This window comes from Gadus morhua, unplaced genomic scaffold (assembly GCF_902167405.1).
Source record: "Gadus morhua unplaced genomic scaffold, gadMor3.0, whole genome shotgun sequence".
NCBI lineage: Eukaryota > Metazoa > Chordata > Actinopteri > Gadiformes > Gadidae > Gadus > Gadus morhua.
The window spans coordinates 2910-24360 of record NW_021963949.1 but is presented as its reverse complement, the minus strand read 5'-3'; the positions used below and the strand labels follow the sequence as shown (position 1 = coordinate 24360).

The following is a 21451-nucleotide window of genomic DNA, read 5'->3' as shown; positions in this document are numbered from 1 at the left end:
CTTTTTGGCACTCTTAGCAAGGTTTTAAATAGTGTTGTAGCTTAAATGTTAGTCCTCTTGTTGTAAATCGCTTCAGCTCAAAGCATCTGCTAAATGCATAAATGTATATGTTCTCTGTTAATATTTCTGGTGTTACCCACTGACTGCCATGACTGTCCTTGCTTTGTTCCAAAGGCCAAACTCACGCTACCTGCAGGAGCCAGCTGGAAGAGTCCAGACCACTAGGGGCCCGCCGCAACACTTTTTTTGAAGGTGCAGACCTTTAGAGTTAAACTGAACAGCAATGAAACATTTTAGAAATTAAAATACAAATATTTCAAAAACTGCTGTTTGACTGCCCATTTAGTCTGAAATTAAACTGGCACTTACTATGCTTCAAGGTGTGGACACTGATGACGAGGCACCACCCCCCCCCCCCCCCCCCCCAAGGAAAACAGAACGACAATCTGTAGATGAAGGGGCCAGGTAGGTAAAAATATGTTGTATGTGTTTACTGGTTAATGCCAGTACAAATGGTACTTTGAAGCACCATTTCAAACAACACTATGTTTAAAGAGCCCATGCCATTAAATCACATTTTTCCTATTGTTTGTTAAATAACATAGGTCTGAATAAGTTTGTGTGCTGTGGTAAGTTTGAAATCTATGCAGTTTGTCTGCTGAATGCAATAGGCAATGAAAGGAAAAAGGCAGAAGAAATGAGCCGATCTGGATAAGGTGACACTGTGACGTAGCGTTGTCAAATTATTATTCATGGCCCTGCCCACTTGGTTGGTTCGTAACCACCCACAAGAATTCTGAAGGAGTCGTGATTGAGCTAGTGCTAAATGCTAATACGTGTACGGTAGTTGCTTAGTTCGTAGTAACAGGCTAGTTACAGAATTTTGAATGCAATGGCAGAACGACATCGAACTACATGAACTGCGACATGCTGCCTGCCGCCAGTTGCCGCGAGGCACCACCGCCGCGAAGCACCACCGCCCGGCAGCGGGCAGCCGGGTGGTGGTGCCTCGCGCCGGCAGCAGGCAGCAGGCAGCGCAGGGTTCTGTCTACTACAGATTGATGTGGAAGTGGAAGAACCAGAGAAGTCGGAGAACCCGACGAAGTCCTTTGTGATTCATTATATCGTCTGGACGTGCACACAGCTTTTGGCCGTGATAATATGTATTATTTGATATAGATATCTATGTATTATATGATATTATTTAGATATAGAGCTCCAGGACTGTAACGCAAGTGTTGTACACTTCCTTGTTATTTGGATAACCGTTCTGCTGTTGGTGTGATGGCGCATAACACGACGGACTCTCATCTATGGTATTTCTACAACTAGACCCGTAGTGGGGGTTATCTCAGCCATGGTTGAGAATGAATTGGGGGAAAGGAACTTTGGCTTTGACTCCCTGAAGTCATGAACCACGACATGGAGGAGAAAGGGATTGTTGACCGCGGTCGTCTCCCGCCGGAGCCTCGCTGCCGATGGACCACCGCCTCGGCTTCAGGATGCGGTGATTAGCGCTGACCGCTGCCGAGGCGGTGATTAGCGCTGACCGCTGCCGAGGCGGCGGGAAGCAGGGCTCAAGCGGGATACATTCGCGGCCAACAATCCCTTTCTCCTCCATGTCGTGGTTCATGTAGCCTACTTCAGGGAGTCAAAGCCAAAGTTCCTTTCCCCCAATTCATTCTCAACCATGGCTGAGATAACCCCCACTACGAGTCTCGTTGTAGAAATACCAGAGACGAGAGTCCGACGTGTTATGCGCCATCACACCAACAGCAGAACGGTTATCCAAATAACAAGTAAGTGTACAACACTTGCGTCCTGGAGCTCTGCTCTATATCTAAATAATATCATATAATACATAGATATCTATATCAAATAATACATATTATCACGGCCAAAAGCTGTCTCCGCGTCCAGACGATATAATGAATCACAAAGGACTTCGTCGGTTCTCCGACGTCTCTGGTTCTTCCACTTCCACATCAATCTGAAGTAGACGCGGTCGTTTGAGATTCATAATACCTATCGTCTGGAGGCTCACACAGCTTTTGGCCGTGATAATATATATTATATGATATAGATATCTATGTATAATATGGGTTTCTAAGAGCCATTGCGATACATCCACCGTAAACAGAGCGCATGGTACTGTCAGTGGCTACAAGCTGCTCAGGGCCACACCCCCACCCCCCTCCTTGACCTGCCTTGACACGCCCACCGTATACAGAGCGCATGGTAGTGGCTACAAGCTGCTCAGGGCCACACCCCCACCCCCCTCCCTTGACCTGCCTTGACACGCCCACCGAAACAGCGCGTTTGGGGGAAGCTCAATGTGCGACTGTAACTCTGCACCACGGCTGAATTCGGGGACGTCTTTGAATACTGTGTTTGTGGCCCACTAATACCTATATTAAAGCATCATAAAATAGAATGGCATGGGATCTTTAACACATATGTTAGAAATACCATTTGGCTCTCTTATTCAGTTTTGAAGTGTTTCATTTTTTTCAGACATCAATAGTGAGTGGCTATTTGGGCCATCGACCACCCAGGAGGTAATTTTACTTATCAATAATTGTTCCTCATACAGTTTTCCCCATCTGCCCCGTTGATCATTGCTTCAACCAACACGTTTTTTTTGACACATTTCATTGTTGTCTGAATGGTTGAAGGACTACCCAACTGCATACAAGCCATTCCTCTTGTGCAACACACACACACACACACACACACACACACACACACACACCACACACACACAACACACACACCACACACACACCACACCACACACACACACACACAAACACAGATGGTTGAACAAGGTAAACTTAAAATATTGTAACTTACACAGAATTACATGGATGCAATTAATTATTTTTTATTCCAGCTCAATCAACTGGCAGCCAGAGAATTGAGCTACTACATCTAGGTAAGTGTTGGCGTCAGTAGAACACCTCATTTCAACATGTATTGATTGAACATGTATTTATATTCATTTCTTACAAGGTAAATCTTACAAACTCTTCCTTAAATACACTACTTTGAAAAAAATATATAATCATTGGCACTTGACACTAATCAATGACTTTTGAATATAGATACAGTCCAACCAAGCCACCAGCTATTGCATGGTAAGTCGAGGAGATAAACATTCTAACCATTGTTTATCATTATCATGCACATTATTATTAAGATGAAATGGGAAAGTACACCAAAGTACACCAAACCCCAGAAAACATTTCTAATAAGTAACTTCCATGAACAGATATGGGAATATCTAAAGTCGTGGAGCTGCTTTCCAAAGTGCTGGAAGAAAATAAATTGATGAAAGCGGAAATTACCAACCTGGGGAGTGAAGTGAGGGCGCTTAGGAGAGAGATGGTGAGGCCGGTAGCACCAGAAGCTGCCGCTTCGTCCATCAAGCTGCCTCTGAGGACAATGGAGGAGTTTCAATTAGCAGAGGCTGTTATGAGAGAAACCCCCTGCGAAAAACAAAAGATGGTAGGTACAAATCTGCACTACCCAAAAGCTAGTCAAAGTATACGTGTAAATTAATAAAACCATACCTCTTCTTTCCAGCCATCCACTACATCACTCACTATTTGTAGGAATTATCTTTCAAAACAAAATTAACACTGTGAGGAGTTCACCTAACCTAAAATGTTACATACAGTATCTCACAAAACCCTATGCCATTTTTTCAAATGTTTAAATGTATCTTCTCATGGGATAACTCCATAGACATGAAACGTTGATGTAACTTAAAGAAGTCAGTGTAGAGTTTGTAGATTACGATAGATTTATTGTCACTATGCATGGGCGCAATGGTCATGTTCATAATTAAGTGTACTCAGTTATGTGGCCAGCTGTTTAGTTGTTAATGGATGCGTTTTTAGTCATATTCTGAGGACAATAAATCTAGTTCTCTACAATACGTATAATGACTAGTTTAAGTTATAATAAAGTTTCATGCCAAGGGTTATCCTATGAAAAGATACAATAAAATATTTGCAAAAATGGGAGGGGTGTAGGCCTATTCACTTTTGGGAGATATTGTAATTATACATGTTATAATTATCAATGTTTCACTTGTGTGTTGGTTTATTATGTCTTGTCAGATCTTAACATTCAGTCTAATTGGAGGGCACACTGCAGAAGAGCCCGTAAGAAGGATGTTGCAGAGTGGCCTAACAAATAACCTGGCGTGTCGCTTCAACTGGGCAGGGAAAGGCTTCAAGGAAGCCTTTAAAAGCACTGTCCTTAGTGATGTACTGTTCGGTATGTTTGTCAAAACTCAGTCACACCACACAAGCATTAGACACAGATACCACTGATTAAAATAAATGCTTTTAAAACAGCAAGTCGATTTTTTAATATGCACTATGGGTAGTCTTCTGTGCTATGCTTATTTCATGTAAAATCAGAAAAAGTCAATTTATAGGCTACTATGCGATCTCAGTTTTGTGTCCAGATGAAGCAATGCTTTTAACACTGACAATATTCTGCACTGCACTCTTGGACTATCCGTCAGCACTAGAACACTTTAGTTTGACGTTATTTTACTTTTACTATCTAGCTATCTTGCACCGAAATCCTACATTCACATAAGAATGTAACAACGCGCTACTCCGCTAGCATTGAATACACGTGGTATGTCGGGCTACGGCCATACATGCCCGTAGCCTACCAATTTAACCCTGCATGCATGCATTCTGTAATCAAAGAAGTAACTGGGATGGAGTCGATGTGGTAACCCATAGTGCAGTAAAATGAGACTGAGAGGACAGTGAAACCACTGCACTGCGTACCAGCGTTAAGGGTCTGTGGTTAGGAAACAAATTGCTGACTTTTTGCCTGGTGCACTATGCCATGGTGGCCATGGCCATGTTACAGCTTACCGTCGCCATGTTGGTAATTCTTGACCGGGTTTTGTTTTTCTTTCTTTCAGCTGCACTCCAATAACAGCTGCCAGGGACCACCCATATTGTTTTTTCAGGGACACTGAAGAAGTGGCTTAAATATGCACCGGAGAGAGAGGGAGGTGGAGGGAGGCGAACAAATGAACGCGATCAGGTAGGCCTATCGCTTGTTCCACACACCATGCGTCCTTCGACGGTATGAGCGTCGCGAGTCACGAGTGCGACACTGACGCCCCGTGCCCACTACCTCCGTCAGTTGTCCGTTGCCCATTGACTTTGAATGGGGACGGTCGCGCAATGCATTGTGGATCCGTCCGTTGACTTGGAGCGTTCGCCACCGTCAAAAAGTTGAAAAATGTTCAACTTTTTCGGCAGCGACGGATCCGTCATCCAATCAGATCGCGTATGCAAATTTAAGCACTGTGACGCGACTCGGGCTCTGACGATACTGGAAAGCGGGAAAGCGGGTAATCTTGCCTCGCAACAAGCAGGAAGAAGCGGGAAGAACCCGGCGAACCGATTTGATTGGCTGACGGATGCATCTGCAAAGACTACTCCCCCATCCGTCAGCCACGCCTTCTGACGTCCGTTGACTGACGGTGCAGTGGGCACGAGGCGTGACGCCCCGTGCCCACTACCTCCGTCAGTTGACCGTTGCCCATTGACTTTGAATGGGGACGGACGCGCAATGCATTGTTGATCCATCCGTTCAGTTGGAGCGTTCGCCACCGTCAGAAAGTTGAAAAATTTTCAACTTTTTCGGCAGCGACGGTTCCGTCATCCAATCAGATCGCGTATGCAAATGTAAGCACTGTGACGCGACTCGGGCTCTGACGATACTGGAAAGCGGGAAAGCGGGTCATCTTGCCTCGCAACAAGCAGGAAGAAGCGGGAAGAACCCGGCGAACCGATTTGATTGGCTGACGAATGCATCTGCAAAGATTACTCCCCCATCCGTCAGCCACGCCTTCCCACGTCCTGACGGTGCAGTGGGCACGAGGCGTGAACCATGGACAGGTCTGAACGGACGGACCCAAAATGCATTTCGAGAGCGCATTGCTATGGAGCCACTTTCCTGCCATAATTCCAACCTGAAAAAAAAAGTCTTGTAAGTCTGGGTTTGAAAACTCAACCCCTTGTAAAAAAGGTTTTGCAACACTGACAAGAGATTATAACCTGAAAAAATCAGACTAAATTCAAACATCTGTAACATGATTTTGTGTTCTATTTTATCTTCTTCATCATTTTCACCAACACATTTTCAAAGTTTTTCTTTTTTTCACAAACATGTTTTCAAAGTTCAAACAATATCACCAGCGCATTTGCAGAGTTTCAAATGTGGCACTGTTCTAACAGTGTATTTCATTGTTTACCGGTTTTGAAACCTTGTAAATGGGATTCTGCAAACAGGTGTTCATACATTGAGAAATACGTTTTGAAAGGTTGAATATTTTTTTTTAAAAATATGTAAAGGTGTACGTTTACGCCATTCCAATGTATTTTTTCAGAAGTGACTTTTCAGAGATTTGACCACACAGGCGCAAACTTTGAGTCACGTGAATATTGGCAGCGTTCTGTCGCGCATTCGTTTTGAAACTCCTGACAGTCAAAAGGAAAATGTTCCTGGGGGCGGCACCATTTAGCTCTAAACCTATTGGTTGCTCTCGGCTGACGTACATTCCAATCACATGTGCCGTTCACCGGCCTGTGCGTGATTGACAGTGCTCTGCCAATGACAAGAATGTGATTGGAATGTACGTCAGTACATTCCAAGCGTTCAGACAACTATCATACCGTCGCAGTCCACCGCCCAGACTCCCCCATCCGCGCCAACACCCGCATGGGGAGGGACGAAGGATGTACATGCATAGACATCATATATGTGTACATGTGCCGTTCACCGGGCTAGTGCGTGATTGACAGTGCTCTGCCGATGACAAGAATGTGATTGGAATGTACGTCAGCCGAGAGCAACCAATAGGTTTAGAGCTAAATGGTCCCGCCCCCAGGAAAGTTTTTTTCTCTTCAGACTTGACTGTCAGGAGTTTCAAAACAAATGCGCGAAAGAACACTGCCAATATTCACGTGACTCAAAGCTTGCGCCTGTGTGGTCAAATCTCTGAAAGTGAAAAGTCACTTCTGAAAAAATACATTGCAATGGCGTAACGTACACCTTTACAAGTTTTTAAAAATAAATATTCAACCTTTCAAAACGTATTTCTCAATGTATGAACACCTGTTTACAGAATCCCATTTACAAGGTTTCAAAACCGGGAAACAATGAAATACACTGTTAGAACAGTGCCAGATTTGAAACTCTACAAATGCGCTGGTGATATTGTTTGAACTTTGAAAACATGTTTGTGAAAAAAAAAAATACTTTGAAAATGTGTTGGTGAAAATGATGAAGAAGATAAAATAGAACACAAAATCATTTTTACAGTTGTTTGAATTTTTCTCAGGTTATAATCTCTTTTTTCAGTGTTGCAAAACCTTTTTTACAAGGTGTTGAGTTTTCATATCCAGATTTACAAGCCTTTGAAACTTTTTTTTTCAGGTTTGAATTATGGCAGGAAACTGGCTCCATACAATGCCAGTCACGGACGCATGGTGTAGTTTGAAACAAACCTCATTCAGTCGTATTGCTGGACTCATTTTGTAGCCTATACCGCTTATGTTAAAGGCCCCACTATGCAACTTCGGGAATTTCTTCGCTGTTTTCTTGGTTTTGGCACGCACATTTCTCTACACAGCGCCCCCTACAGCTTTGTAGTAGATACTTTACAACACTGTCGTAACAACTCGTTGACGACCCTTCCCCATGCACTTCTACGCGAGCCATGTGCATTTGTTTTCAAAGAAGCCGGCGAATGCGTGGAGCCATGTCCGAAGTAGATGTTCATAAAGTGTAGGCAAGGTTATACATAAAAGGGTGTATTTGTATTGCAATAAACATAAATCCATCCTTTTTTATAGTTGACGGGGAGAATTTATATCCTAGATTATAATTGTTTTATCTTAGGTGAACAGAACAATCAGTGTAAGAGGTTTGGCCAACATAATAATCTAAATAAACAAGAACCTGGATTCGGGGATTCAGTCTGTATCTGGGGGACGAGACAGACGAACAGCAAAACACCCATGGAAACAAAGGTGTTTATATGGTTGCAACCAAGCAAGCTAGAAACATACAGGGCTCACAACAAAACGGTCGAGAAAACAATTTTTACAGGGCTCACAACAAAATGGTTGAGCAAACACATTTGTACAGAGACTATCAACATCAAGAATACCACGAAGACAAAGGCCACCCAAGGGTACTTTCAATTTCAAAAGCAACACGGCCGAGTCGGCGTCTGATTTGCAGTCTTCTTTTTCTTTCAGTTCACGCTATTCCTGAAAAGCTTGCCCAACGTTTACTCGTGTCTGGCCTCTCTGCCGGTCAGTCTCCCTTTTCTCTTCTTCTGTTCCTCCGACATTGGGCTTCTCTGTCTCTCGGCTGATCTATGATGAATATAACAATCCCTTAGTGACTTGTGTTTATATCGAGCCGGTTCCGTGTTTGGGGGTCTGTGCCGTAAAGCAATTCGTTACTTCGCGAGACCCGAGACTCCCGCGAGAGTGGGCGGCGGGTCGCCGGCAGAAACATATTCCTTTTCTCCGCCAAGATGCGCAAGGGTGAGTCGAAACAACGAACAATCGAACAAAAATGTATAATAGAACCATCGCAATGACTCTTAGCCTGTTATATTAAGGTAAATCAAGCCAAAAAAGTTGCATAGTTCCCCTTTCACTCGTGTCTGATCTCTTTTCTGGTCCATTCTTCTTTTGTTCCGTCGACGGTCGCCTCTTGGGTCCCTTATCAGTCGATTGATCCATGATGAATGCAACAATTGCCTCGCAACTGGCTGTTTATATCTAGCCGGTGCCATGTTTGGGTGTGTGTCTGTGCCGTAAAGCATTTGCGAAACTACAATCTGACTACATTTTCGAGGATACTTCCGCTGCGTCACATCCGGATTGTGTCGGTCCGAACAGAGCAAGTTGCATATGCGCTTTTTCACTGGAGAGGCGACATGGGTAAATGACACACCCACCAATCGACCAAGAAATGGATGCAGAACCATCAGCATAACTCTCAACCTGCATACTTAATGTAATTTTAGCTAAAAAAGTTGCATAGTGGGCCTTTAATATTCCTCTATTATTTTCAGGCGCCGCAGGATCCTCGACCATGAATGAATGTGTGTGTGTAAATAATAATTATATTCGTTAGAATAAGTAGGGTTAATTGGGTTTGGGTTGTTCGTGTTCGGTTATCACGTTGTGTTGTTCATTATTGTCGCCACCGTTGTTGTGTCATGTTTGTTTGTTGGGTGCTCTATGTGAGAGGATTTTAATAAAAGTAGTCTGCGTCGAGGGGTGTACGGGGCGCAGAACTACAGTTAAATAAAGCCTGACTGTGCTTTTCTTGGCCGCCGCTACAATATGTTTGACAACAATAGCCTATGTTCTGTGTATTCATATATTCATTAGAGCCTTGAAGGAGATTCAGTAGCCTAAAAATCCTAATTTAATTGTAGAGTCATATCATGATGTCCTTTAAATAAATCAGTGAGTGAAGAACCAACATCGACCAAAATTCTACCATAATCACTAGTTGAATAAAGGTTTGAAAAGGGGGTCGACGCTCCGTCGTCGGTCGCCTTCCATTCAACGTTGAATCGACCTGGAACAGTATGAGCAAACTGCCGTTGAATCGACCTAAATTCGACCATAATCACTAGTTGAATAAAGGTTGAAAAGGGATCGACGCGCCGTCGTCGTTCGTCTCCCATTCAACGTTGAATCGACGATGGACAGTATGAGCAACTGACGTTGAATCGACGCCCGGTCTCAACGCTGATCAACATGTTTTGGTGAAAATGCGGAGGTTGATTCACCGTTGATTCAACACTATTTTGCTGTCTGGGATGCGTTCTATATTATACTCACTATCCAGGAACATCAAGTGAGTCGTGTATTCAGGTCAGTGAACACAAGAAAAGCCACTGGACCTGATGGAGTGCCTGGCGAAGTAATCAAAGCTTGTGCTGATCAGCTGGCAGTGGTCTTCACTAAGATCTTCAACTTGTCCCTGACACATGCCATCGTCCCACCATGTCTCAAGTCGGCTACCATAATCCCTGTCCCCAAAAATTCAACTATCAATAACCTCAGTGACTACAGACCCATTGCACTAACACCAGTGGTTGCAAAATGTTTTGAGAGGCTTATGACTCATCACATCAAAGAATGCCTCCCTTCAACCTTTGACCCATTCCAATTTGCATACAAAGCAAACCGTTCAACTGATGATGCCATCTCTACAGCCCTCCACACTGCACTCAGCCACCTGGAACACCCGGGGACCTCCGTAAGGATGCTCTTCGTCGACTGCTGCTCGGCCTTTAATACCATCATCCCTTACATCCTTGTGAGCAAGCTAGCTGCCCTGGACTTCCCCCCCGCCACCTGTGCCTGGATGAAAGACTTTCTTACAAATCGTCCGCAGTCTGTTAAAATTGGCACCCACAGCTCCTCCACCCTCATGCTCAGTACGGGTTCTCCACAGGGCTGCGTGCTGAGCCCACTCCTGTATGCCATCTACACTCATGACTGTACTCCCACCCACCCCACCAACACAGTAGTCAAATTCACGGATGATATGACTGTGGTGGGGCTCATAACCGGAGGAGACGAGTCGGCCTATAGGGATGAGGTGCAGCGGCTGGTGGAGTGGTGTGCTGCAAACAACCTGACCCTTAACACAATAAAAACAAAGGAGGTAATAATGGATTTCAGGCGTCACAGAGCTGACCCCGCCCCTCTCCACATAAATGGTGACTGTGTGGAGAGAGTCTCCACCTTCAAGTTCCTGGGAACTCACATCTCTGAGGACATATCCTGGTCAGCTAACACATCAGCGGTGGTGAAGAAGGCCCAACAACGACTCCACTTCCTGAGGGTACTCAAGAGAAACAAACTGGAGGAGAAGCTGCTGGTGACCTTTTACCGCTCCACCATCGAGAGTGTGCTGGCCTTCTCCATCACTGTGTGGTATGCTGGCTGTACAGTGCAGGGCTGTACAGTGCGACAGTTTTGATCGCATTTGCTATTAAAATATATAACGTGCGAAGATAAGTCCACTCGCACCGGTGCGAAAGGGTGAGAAGGACCCGTGCCGAAAAAAAATACGTCTTTCTGTACGACTTTCAATGGCACTGCTAAGGGCGAGTGTGTGGGAGCATGATGGGAGCGATGCATGTAGGGAAATGTATTTTGAATTATAGGCTCGCCAGTTCCGCTGAACTACAAAAAAACAAAATTTCCAGAACATTCGCACATTGAGGAAGAGGCTTTGTAACGGTCGCGGGAAATTTCCTTTTTAAGCAAAAGAGAAAAATGAAAAGGTATTTCTCTGTATTCGGAAGTTCTTCATCAAATAAAGATGGAAACTTGGAAAAAAATCCACGTATGGAAGAGATTGACTCGGCGACCACAAGCACGGAACCGGCACCTTCGGACGAACCCGACTCCACCCATGATTCCGTCTCGGCCAACGGGAAAACGTACAGGTTTAACCCCCAGTGGTTAAAAACGTTCAATTGGCTGGTCTACGACCAATCCAAGAAGTCTATATTGTCTAATTTGTAATAATTACTTAATTTTGTTGAATGTGTTCACCACTTCTGTCTGCTGATGTTTTAAAAGAGGCTCTCATAGTCACTTTACTATTTAATATGTGCATTGTCACTTTATTGTTGTTAAATTTGTTGTTTGTCATATTGTGTTACTTTTGTATATACAGTACACGTCCTATTCTGTTCATATAGTTATATGCTAGCACCAGTGCTACCATTTTAAAAAGTAAGCGTACAGCCCTGCAGTGGCTGACAGGAAAAGGCTGCAGAGGGTGATAAGGTCAGCTGAAAAAATTGCAAGATGCACTGCGCTAACGACGTCGTAGGATTGTAACTGTCTACCGACACGGTGCTGAAATGGGCTCCGTAGGAGGGGGAGACGCAGGAATGTCGCAGGAAAATTGTGTTAAAAAGGGTTAAAATATCTCCCCATCAAGGAAAACAGCAGAGTAGCCTACGAAAAAAATAGACTACAATTATATAAATGCTAAAGACATTAAAACACAATTGATTAGGCTTAAGCCGACATATATCAGTCCTAATCCCTGAATGCACTGTGCGTTTTCACGGCATTTTCCCCCCTGAAATAATTCCATATGACAAAAAATTAAAAATAGCTTGTGTGACAACTACATTTATCTTAATGGGCTGATTTCTGAAACATGCTTTGCGCAGCAAAGAGAGCCGACTTAATCTGATTCCGCATAAAGTTTCCTTGATTGATCATTTGATTGGCTATAAAAGACCCTCCGGAAAAAGGGTAAGGCCTCTAGAAAATGGCGGAGAAAGGGAGAAAGAGGAGGTCTTTGTTTAAGGCAGAAGAGCTTAACATTCTGCTGGAGGAGGTGGAGGCCAAGGCTTATTATTTGACCGCTTCAAAGGTGCCCACACCAACAAGCAAAAAATTAAGAAGTGGGGAGAAATAGCAGAGAGAATGACTGCGCTCACTGGCATCACTAGGTCCGATGTGGATGTCCGAAAAAATGGCAAGACTTTGTAAGTCTAACGAAAAGAAAGCGTCTGAATGTCGACAGCAAACTAATTTGACTGGTGCGGGGGTGAACACGGCGCAGGCCCTCAACGACGAGGAAGAGCGAGCCATGGCCATCATAGGCTTCTCTGCCTCCCGCGGCATCCCGGGGGAATGGATATCCATGCGGGTATCCCGGAAGAGGGAGATCCTTCACGTGAGCAATGGCAGGAGGATGATGAACCCAGGATCGCCCACCAGTCCACCTCGGCTGCCCCAACCTCCCTCGAGGTCCTACACTGACGCAGCAGTCATACAGCGCTACAGGCTGCCCAGGGAGGCCATCAGACAGCTGCTTGGGGCGATCAGGCAAGACCTCAGACGTGCTACAAGGAGGAGCTTTGCGCTCACACCGCAAGTGCAGCTCTTGGCCGCCCTCCGATTCTACGCCACAGGGAGCTTCCTGCAGGTGGTAGGAGATGGCCAGGGCCTGTGCAAGGCGTCAGTGTGTTCAAGAAAACGTACACTGTCAGCGTATGCTTTTGACGCCTGGGTTGCCACTTGTGACATAACGTAGGACTATTAACATTACAATCAAACGTAGGCTACCCCGAGATGTAGGCTATAGGCTATACCTTAATGACAATAATATGTTATCGATGTTTAACGTAGCCTATTGAGGATATGTTTCAATTTAATGTAAACTATCCAAGAGGGAGCCTAAATAAATAACAACAAATATGTTGAGAACAAACCTATTTGCAATATGTTCAATAAGACCTAATCAGGGACGAAATACGTTCAATGAAACGTTCGGGGAATATGCCTTAATGACAATAATGTTTGATATGTTGACATTTAACATATCTGGGATACGTTTCAACCAAACATAATCCTAGAGGTAAATAAATGGCAAAAAATAGGCTGAGAACAAATTCGTATTTGCGATATGTTCAATAAAACGTAATCACGGACAAAATACGTTTTTCAGACAAACGTAATTGAGAATGACGAATAGTTCTCTGGGAACGTAATTTTGATGAGATAGGGTTGCTCTGCCAGTTGTCAAACAAAGCGGACGGACATGGTCTCTATAGCAACGACCTCAGCTACCCAACACTGATCAAAAAAATGGTAACACTTTAGTTTGATAGTCCACTGTTGACACTCAACAAGCCATCAGTAGATATTCAGTTGCATGTCAACAGTGAATGAGTTGACATTCAACCGAACTATCTCAACTGATAAGCAACATGTATTCAACTAACTAAGGTTAACTATAAGTTGCACTATTAGTAGATGGTTAGTTGATATATTGACAGAGCTTGTTCAACAGATAAGAAACATGGATTCAACTAACTGTCTGTTAACTATAAGTTGCGCTATTAGTAGATGTTGTTTTGTACACGTAGCATGCATTCAACTAACTGTCAGTTAACTATTAGTTGCATTATTAGTAGATGGTTAGTTGATAATCAACAAAGCTTTCAACAGATAAGAAACAAGCATTCAACTAACTAAGTTAACTACACGTTGCACTATTAGCTGGTGTTTAGTTGATATTCAACAGTGAGTTAGTTGATACTCTACAGAGCTTGTCAACAAATATGTAACATGCATTCAACTAAGTGTTAGTTAACTATAGTATATTTTTATTTTGTTCATTTATTTTTACAAAAACAGTCTGCAACAGACATTGTGCTTTTTACTACCTGTTCTTTACAAATATTCAACTATCAGTTGAGTGTCAACTCTAGTAAGTTGACTATCAACTGCTGTTATTAACCAATTCTCAACTTACGTTTCATATGGATCAACTTTCCTCCACTCACAAGGAACACATCTAATGAACGAACATTCAACCCTCTGTTGATCATATATGTTCATTGCAAAATAAAGATGAGAATATTTTATCAATCAATAGGCACCCTGTGTAGGTGACACACTGTTCATTGTCATATGACTGTCGACAAACTATCAGTCAATATTCAACTAAGCATTAGTAGAGAGGTCTTAGGACTGTCAAATTAAAGTGAAAACAGTTTAGTGTCTACACACTATTAACAGAGCAAAACAGAGAAAATAGTTGACCTATCAGTTGATTCTCAACAAACTATCAGTCGATATTCAATTAAGCATATAGTAGACAGTTCTTAGGACTGTCAAATTAAAGTGAAAACAGTTTAGTGTGTGCAAACTATTAACAGAGCAACACAGAGAAAATAGTTGATTCTCAACTAACTATCAGTCGATATTCAATTAAGCATTAGTAGAGCAGGTCTTAGGACTGTCAAATTAAAGTGAAAACAGTTTAGTGTCTACACACTATTAACAGAGCAAAACAGAGAAATTAGTTGACTATCAGTTGATTATCAACAAACTATCAGTCGATATTCAACCTAAGTATTAGTAGACGAGGTCTTAGGACTGTCAAATTAAAGTGAAAACAGTTTAGTGTCTACAAGCTATTAACAGAGCAAAACAGAGAAAATAGTTGACTATCAGTTGATTCTCAACAAACTATCAGTCGATATTCAATTAAGCATTAGTAGACAGGTCTTAGGACTGTCAAATTAAAGTGAAAACAGTTTAGTGTCTACAAGCTATTAACAGAGCAAAACAGAGAAAATAGTTGACTATCTGTTGATGATCAACAAACTATCAGTCGATATTCAATTAAGCATTAGTAGACAGGTCTTAGGACTGTCAAATTAAAGTGAAAACAGTTTAGTGTCTACAAGCTATTAACAGAGCAAAACAGAGAAAATAGTTGACTATCTGTTGATGATCAACAAACTATCAGTCGATATTCAATTAAGCATTAGTAGACAGGTCTTAGGACTGTCAAATTAAAGTGAAAACAGTTGAGAACAGTAGTCTACAGACTAGTAACAGTACAAAATAGAAAAAAAGTTTTGCAAAACTAATCAGTAACACTGGATGACCACAAAGTGAAATAAACAAAACATAAGCAGGATATCAGACACGGAAAACAACTTTATTATTTGAAAATAAATAACTAAACGTAATCAGAAATTGTGGTTCAAAGGCGAAGAGTTCAAAGGGCAATGTACATTTATAGTAAGTCAAAGAACTTCAACCAGGCTTACTTTGAACTTTTAAAAAAAATAAAAAAAAATAAAGGATAAATCCGGTGTAAAATGGATCTGGGATATGTTTTACATGATAACGAAATGGGATGTTCATATGGGAGCAAAAAAGTGAATGTAGACGCATTCTTAAGTTGGCTGTTTTTAGCCGATTCTACCAAAACGCTATAAACTTGGAAAGATGGGGGCAAGTATCGTGGTAAAAACAAAATTGCTATTTTAAACCACTTAAAAGGATAGAAGTAGCCCGACACTTCTTTGGTAGTATAATAAGGGTCTTAAAATATAAAACGAGGCATTGATAACTTTGTAAGTGTACAGATTGTTTATTAAAAATGATATTTTAAGCACACAATACCATCAGAAGTTCACCCATCGACACCATCTTGTATTTAAAATCGTTTTATATTTTAAGACCCTTACTATACTACCAAAGAAGTGTCGGGCTATTTCTAGCCTTTTAAACTGTTTAAAATAGCGATTTTGTTTTTACCACGAGACATCGTTCCAAGCTTATAGGGTTTTGGTAGAATCGGCTAAAAACAGCCAACTTAAGAATGCGTCTGCATGTGGTTTTTTGCTCCCAAACGAACATCCCATCTCATTATCATATTAAACATATCCCAGATCCATTTTACACAGGATTTATCGTTTAATTAAAAAAACTCTCTCCTTTCACCCCTGTCCCTTTAACCCTTTTTGGAGAATGGTATGAGTTTTTTTTTCCTCTTCAGCTCTTCAATTTTAAGGGCAAGTTCTCCAACAATTTTGGACTGGCAGAGCTTTGCTAAATGAAGGAGCCTCTGTTCGCCTTTGATTCCATCCAGGACACTCCTCTCTGCAATGTAGAGCTCCGCGATTGCTGCGGTGTCTTTAACTGCATTTCTAGAAACACGTGCCTTCAGGAATGCCCTCGACATCTTGCGTCCTTTTTGAATTAGTTTAAGGACCCAGCGGTACCTTTTAACAACATCCGATATTGTTGTCACTGAAAATGGAAAATAAATTAACAACAATAAAACACTAATATATATACAGTTTACTTCTCCCCAAAGATGGTTGTGGTTTGTCTTAGTTGCAGGGTAAGGGTTAGTATGTACTTTTAGAAAAATGAAATTTTCATAGGGGTGCTAATAATTCTGCCCTAAGCTGTATACACTATATTTAATTTCCAAACCTAAAGAAATACAGCACAACTCTATATTTTACTTTACCTCGAAGTCCTTTGTTCTTTGAAGCCTTTTTGCTCTTCTTTTTGTGCCTCCTCTTTTTCTTGCGGCCATCAGAGGAGGAAGAGCTTGTATCACTGCTCCTGGAATCGGTGGAGTCAGTGCTGGAGTTGGAACTCGAGTCAGTGTCTGACTCTGGGTCGGTGGCAGTGTTGTCCATTTTCTCACCTGAGAAATGACAAAAAGCAGAAAAATAAAACTTAAAACAACCTTAAAGTACAACTTTACCCCCTGTCTCAGCATAACTTCTCCCACTGCACAATTTCGAAAAATACGTTCTGACCAAGGTTCTGACGGCTGATAGTCGGGAAGGGGGTGGCTGTAAAGGAGGTGGGGTTAAGCTAGCTTCCACTCAGGAAGATCTGAATGACATGATTTCCTTGAAAAACGGAGTGAGACAAAGTCTAAAGGTACTGTCGCTACACGATGTGAGCTTATATGCTCATATGTCTATCAGACGTTGTGACATAGAGTGACCCTCATACGATGGGTGAACCCCAATATTGTTGTGGTATATTGTTGTAAAATTCTAGTGAAGCCACATACATTCTTGAAAGTCCTTAAGTAAAACTTTACTCCAGCTTTACTAACCTTGATTTGCTGAAGGCCTTTGCTCAAGCTGCTGCTTGAGCAAAGCATTCTCCTCCTCCAGCTCATTGATTCGGGACTGCAGCTCTTCCGACCTTTTCTTCCATTGCACTTTGTGTGGTTGAAAATTTTCGATATTACTAACTGCAAAATAGGATAAAAAATAGAATAAACAAGTCAAAACTTGTAGGAAAATTTAACATGTTAACTTTTGTACAATGGTATGAACTATACATGTATTACCCAGTTTTGGCATACTACTATCCTTTGTCATAGGTGAATTATCAGGACACACAACGGAAAATGATGGTTACTGACAGAAGTTGATGCATCAAAATGAATGCACCAGATGGCTATATTAATGTTATTGGTGTCCAAAATCACACAAGAAATTGTTGGTTATAAACAATACATTTAGCATTGTTAAACAGCAAATGAAGTGCATGTTATAAATAAAGAAATTTAGAGACAGGACAAAAGGGCATTATCACTGTGGAATCACTTTCACACACATAAAGGCTTTCACACATTAAAGGCATTAGCCTATAGTACAAGCTTTTATACATTCATATTTTGATTATTTATATGTGTATGTTTTAAATTGAGATATACAGGTTTTAAAACTATCAATTCTCACATTTTCCTTGAAAACCAAGCCAGTACAATCATAATTCCTTTTTATATATTGCATCGTAAATCGCAATATTGGTCACCATAATCACATCGCACAAATTCTCTAAATCTTCGCAACACTAATTGGGTGCACCGCTGGCTCAACAGGCACCTCTGGAGGGACGACTCTTACCAGTCAGACGTTACGTTACATATTAGTGGTAGTAGATCAGTGTCATTGGGAGGGTTTATACAAAGATTCTTGAGTTGAATTTACTACCTTTTTTAATACCTTCACAATATTTTTTAATACCAGCACGACTTCAAGCTGCAACTGTAGCAGCGTGAAGTAAAGTGACGAACAGTAACAGTAAGGCTACAACACTTTGCCCTTCACAAGCCATGTGACTGTGGGTCAATGTTAGTCACAATGGTGGTACAGTACTTGAAGAGACAAATATTTTCTGAGGGGGTACTCATTGTTAAAAAGTTTGAAAACCACTGGCTACCTCACTTTCTCTGTCACTCATACACTTGAATGAATAAACATTTGTCAACATTGAAACTACACCCAGGGGTAGGCAACCTTTATATTTTTGTCCAGAGCCACAAAACGCCTTATAAGTTAGGGGTGTAACGATTCATGCGATAAATCGATGAATCGATTGTCAGTCCTACCGATTCAACTAAATCGATCTGCTAAAATAAATAAATAGAATGAATCGCTTTGGCTTCACCAATAATCGATATAAATGCTTTAAAACGTATGAATCGATCATGATTAATGTTTTAAGACTTAGTTTACACGTTTATTTTGTGAAGTGCAGCTCGGTAATCCGTAACTCTGTCATCAGCTAGTCAGCTTGCAAGGAAGTCCCACAAGTTTTTTTTCTCCCTCACCCTCTAATGGTGCATTTCAAACATGGCAGAGAGCGGCAGCGAGATTGTTAATGCACCAGCAAACTTGAAATCCAAAGTGTGGAAGCATTTTGGCTTCGCAAAGAATAGTGGTAAAATTGACAAGGGGTGTCACATTATTGCATGTTTATTTCACAGATATAGAATTTTGGTTAAAAGTTACTGAATCGAATCGTGGTTTACAGAATCGAATCGAATCGTTCCAAAATATAATATTTGTCCTTGAATCGAATCGCCTACTGAATCATTAATCAAAATCGAATCGTCTGAAGCCAAAGATTCACACCCCTATTATAAGTGGAGAAGCCTGTACAAATTCTGAAAAGTATGCTGTTGTGTTTTCTGTTGGAGAACCTAAAACTTCATTCAGGCTCACACACACACACACACACACACACACACCTTCCCGTGAGGATGGACACTGGGGTTTCAACGGCCATCAGTGTGCATATTGTATACATTTCTCTGCAAACCTATGTCGGCATCATGCCTTCAGTGTGTCTTGAACAACCACAAAGGTTGCACATATTATATTCATATTCTATCGTATTTGTCTAAATGCATACTAGACTGTAGATAGATTTGAGTGAAGTTACCAACACAATAGATTGCTGAGTTTTAGTAACCCATGTATTGCTTTAACATAAATAACATGAATACCTTGTGCATGTGTATATTTATTGCACCTATCTGTTCTGTTTAATGATAATTTCATAAGAAAACACATGGTAATAATTGCATGAATAAATCTCTGTACAGGGTGGGGATTTCAACATGCAGCCTTTCTTGATGTATATTTGTAAAAGGAAATCTTGTACCTATTTTAGAACATTATTCTATTTTTCTTAGAACCTAACAATTATTCGTAAGTATGTACCGTCATACCTACATCTCTGACGTTTATAATAAACCAAACCGTTTGAAAATCTGTTGAAAGTTTAGCAAGTTATGGTTATTTAAAAAGTACATGTACCACTACCAACACAATGTTACGGGTGAGCAGCTTATTGTGGTAAGATGGCCGCCAGTGGTGACGTTCAACTCCATTGGCCAGCAGCGTGGACGAGACATCTAGTTCTATATCTATCTATGGGTAATAACGTCGTCAACCCCCAGCTAAGCAAAGCTAACGGTAATAGCTCTTGCCGAGCCCGGCCAGAAACAGTTTGAGTATTACAATAACTTTACAAATGTGTCAACCCAACTTACCAGCAGTAGGCATATCGGAGCTTTCTCCTTCATTCCCCCGCTGTCCTTTTGCCCGGGTAGAGCGCTAAGGCCTTTCCATCATATTTCCAGGCAACGCCGAACTTAACTGATGGAAAATCATATGCTGGTACTGAAACAAAAGGTAGGCCTAACATAAGTGGTTCACACATACAAGTAATGGCGCCTGCTTTCGAAATAAAACAATAACTGTTGAGAGAGGGTTGATACTTACCATAGCGACAAGATCCAATTTATTTTGCGCGGACTAATAGCTTCTTTCAACGGCACAGAGTTGGCGGTGCGGCTTAGCCAATCGGACGGTAGAAGCGCTTGATTATTATGATTGAGTCAGGCAACAACCAGGGAGTCAGCCCAACCTTTGCGGTGGGAGGTGTTTAGATGTAAAAATCAAGCGTACCTCCACATATTGAACTAATAACAGAAAAGTGTGCCAGATTTTCAAATCGGGGCCAGTAACATCAGTTATTTCCTGCTATGGCTTCGCTTGTGGGAACACTTTTGAGAAAAGTGAATGTCAAGGAGTCAAAAAAAACATCATTCAAGTTGATAACATGGTTGCAAAAGAAAAGGTTGCTGCAAAGAAAAGTGAAATGCAAAAACTGCAGACACAAAATGAAGATGGTCTACTACACACAGTCCACAGACCTCCACATCTGGTAAGTGTGCTAATGTTATTAATTATTGTTAACTCATGGGCCCATCAGTTGTTTGGCAATCGGCACAACCCTTTAGGTTGGAATATGATATTATTGCGAGTTTCCGCGCCTCCACCGCGCTGCAGCTCGTCGCCTCCCTTCATTTCAAAGAGGGAACGCGGCAGAGGGGAGGCGGTTTCCCTACCGCTCAGCTTTCCCAAACTGTTCTCTCGACTTTATTATTGGTAAAAGCTCATACAGAGACTATTACACCGGTATACATGTTTTAAAAGAGAAATACATGTGATGAATTTCTGGTCAAGCTATCCCAACGAGGATGATTTTTTAAAAAGTCACTTTTCGTTTTTCGTGTTTTGATTTCCAAACGGATATGGATTGAACGGAAGATACACAGATTTTGGGGCCATAGGATTTGGTGCTGTCACGTTAAAAATTGTACCGGGGGCGAAAATTGTACCGGCCTACGTCATCCATAGTAATCCATTCCAAACCTGCCTGGCAACAGACGATCGCAACGGGGGATCGCGTCG

At 41.8% G+C, this 21451-nt stretch overlaps 1 protein-coding gene and 1 long non-coding RNA gene across 2 annotated transcripts; one reads left to right on the top strand and one right to left on the bottom strand.

Annotated features, from left to right (window-relative positions):
• The first annotated feature begins 3002 nt into the window (after positions 1 to 3002).
• LOC115538004 (uncharacterized) lies at positions 3003 to 4354 on the top strand. The gene is made up of 3 exons (XR_003974989.1): positions 3003 to 3137; positions 3272 to 3507; positions 4125 to 4354. It is a non-coding gene; the product is annotated as an uncharacterized LOC115538004 (long non-coding RNA).
• Positions 4355 to 16282: 11928 nt separating this feature from the next.
• On the bottom strand, positions 16283 to 20576 carry LOC115538002 (uncharacterized). The gene is made up of 4 exons (XM_030349828.1): positions 20245 to 20576; positions 17509 to 17649; positions 16903 to 17085; positions 16283 to 16676 (listed from the first exon to the last, which is right to left on the bottom strand). The coding sequence occupies exons 1-4, from the start codon at positions 20255 to 20257 to the stop codon at positions 16378 to 16380; spliced, it is 636 nt and encodes a 211-aa protein (XP_030205688.1). The 5' UTR covers positions 20258 to 20576; the 3' UTR covers positions 16283 to 16377.
• Positions 20577 to 21451: the final 875 nt, after the last annotated feature.

What these genes read in the sequence shown, in the direction of transcription:
- LOC115538002 (XM_030349828.1), bottom strand. An exon ending in AAGGCCTTCAGCAAATCAAG is followed by an intron (nt 17,086 to 17,508) that starts GTTAGTAAAGCT and finishes GTCATTTCTCAG; the next exon opens with GTGAGAAAATGGACAACACT. An exon ending in AAAGAACAAAGGACTTCGAG is followed by an intron (nt 16,677 to 16,902) that starts GTAAAGTAAAAT and finishes TTCCATTTTCAG; the next exon opens with TGACAACAATATCGGATGTT.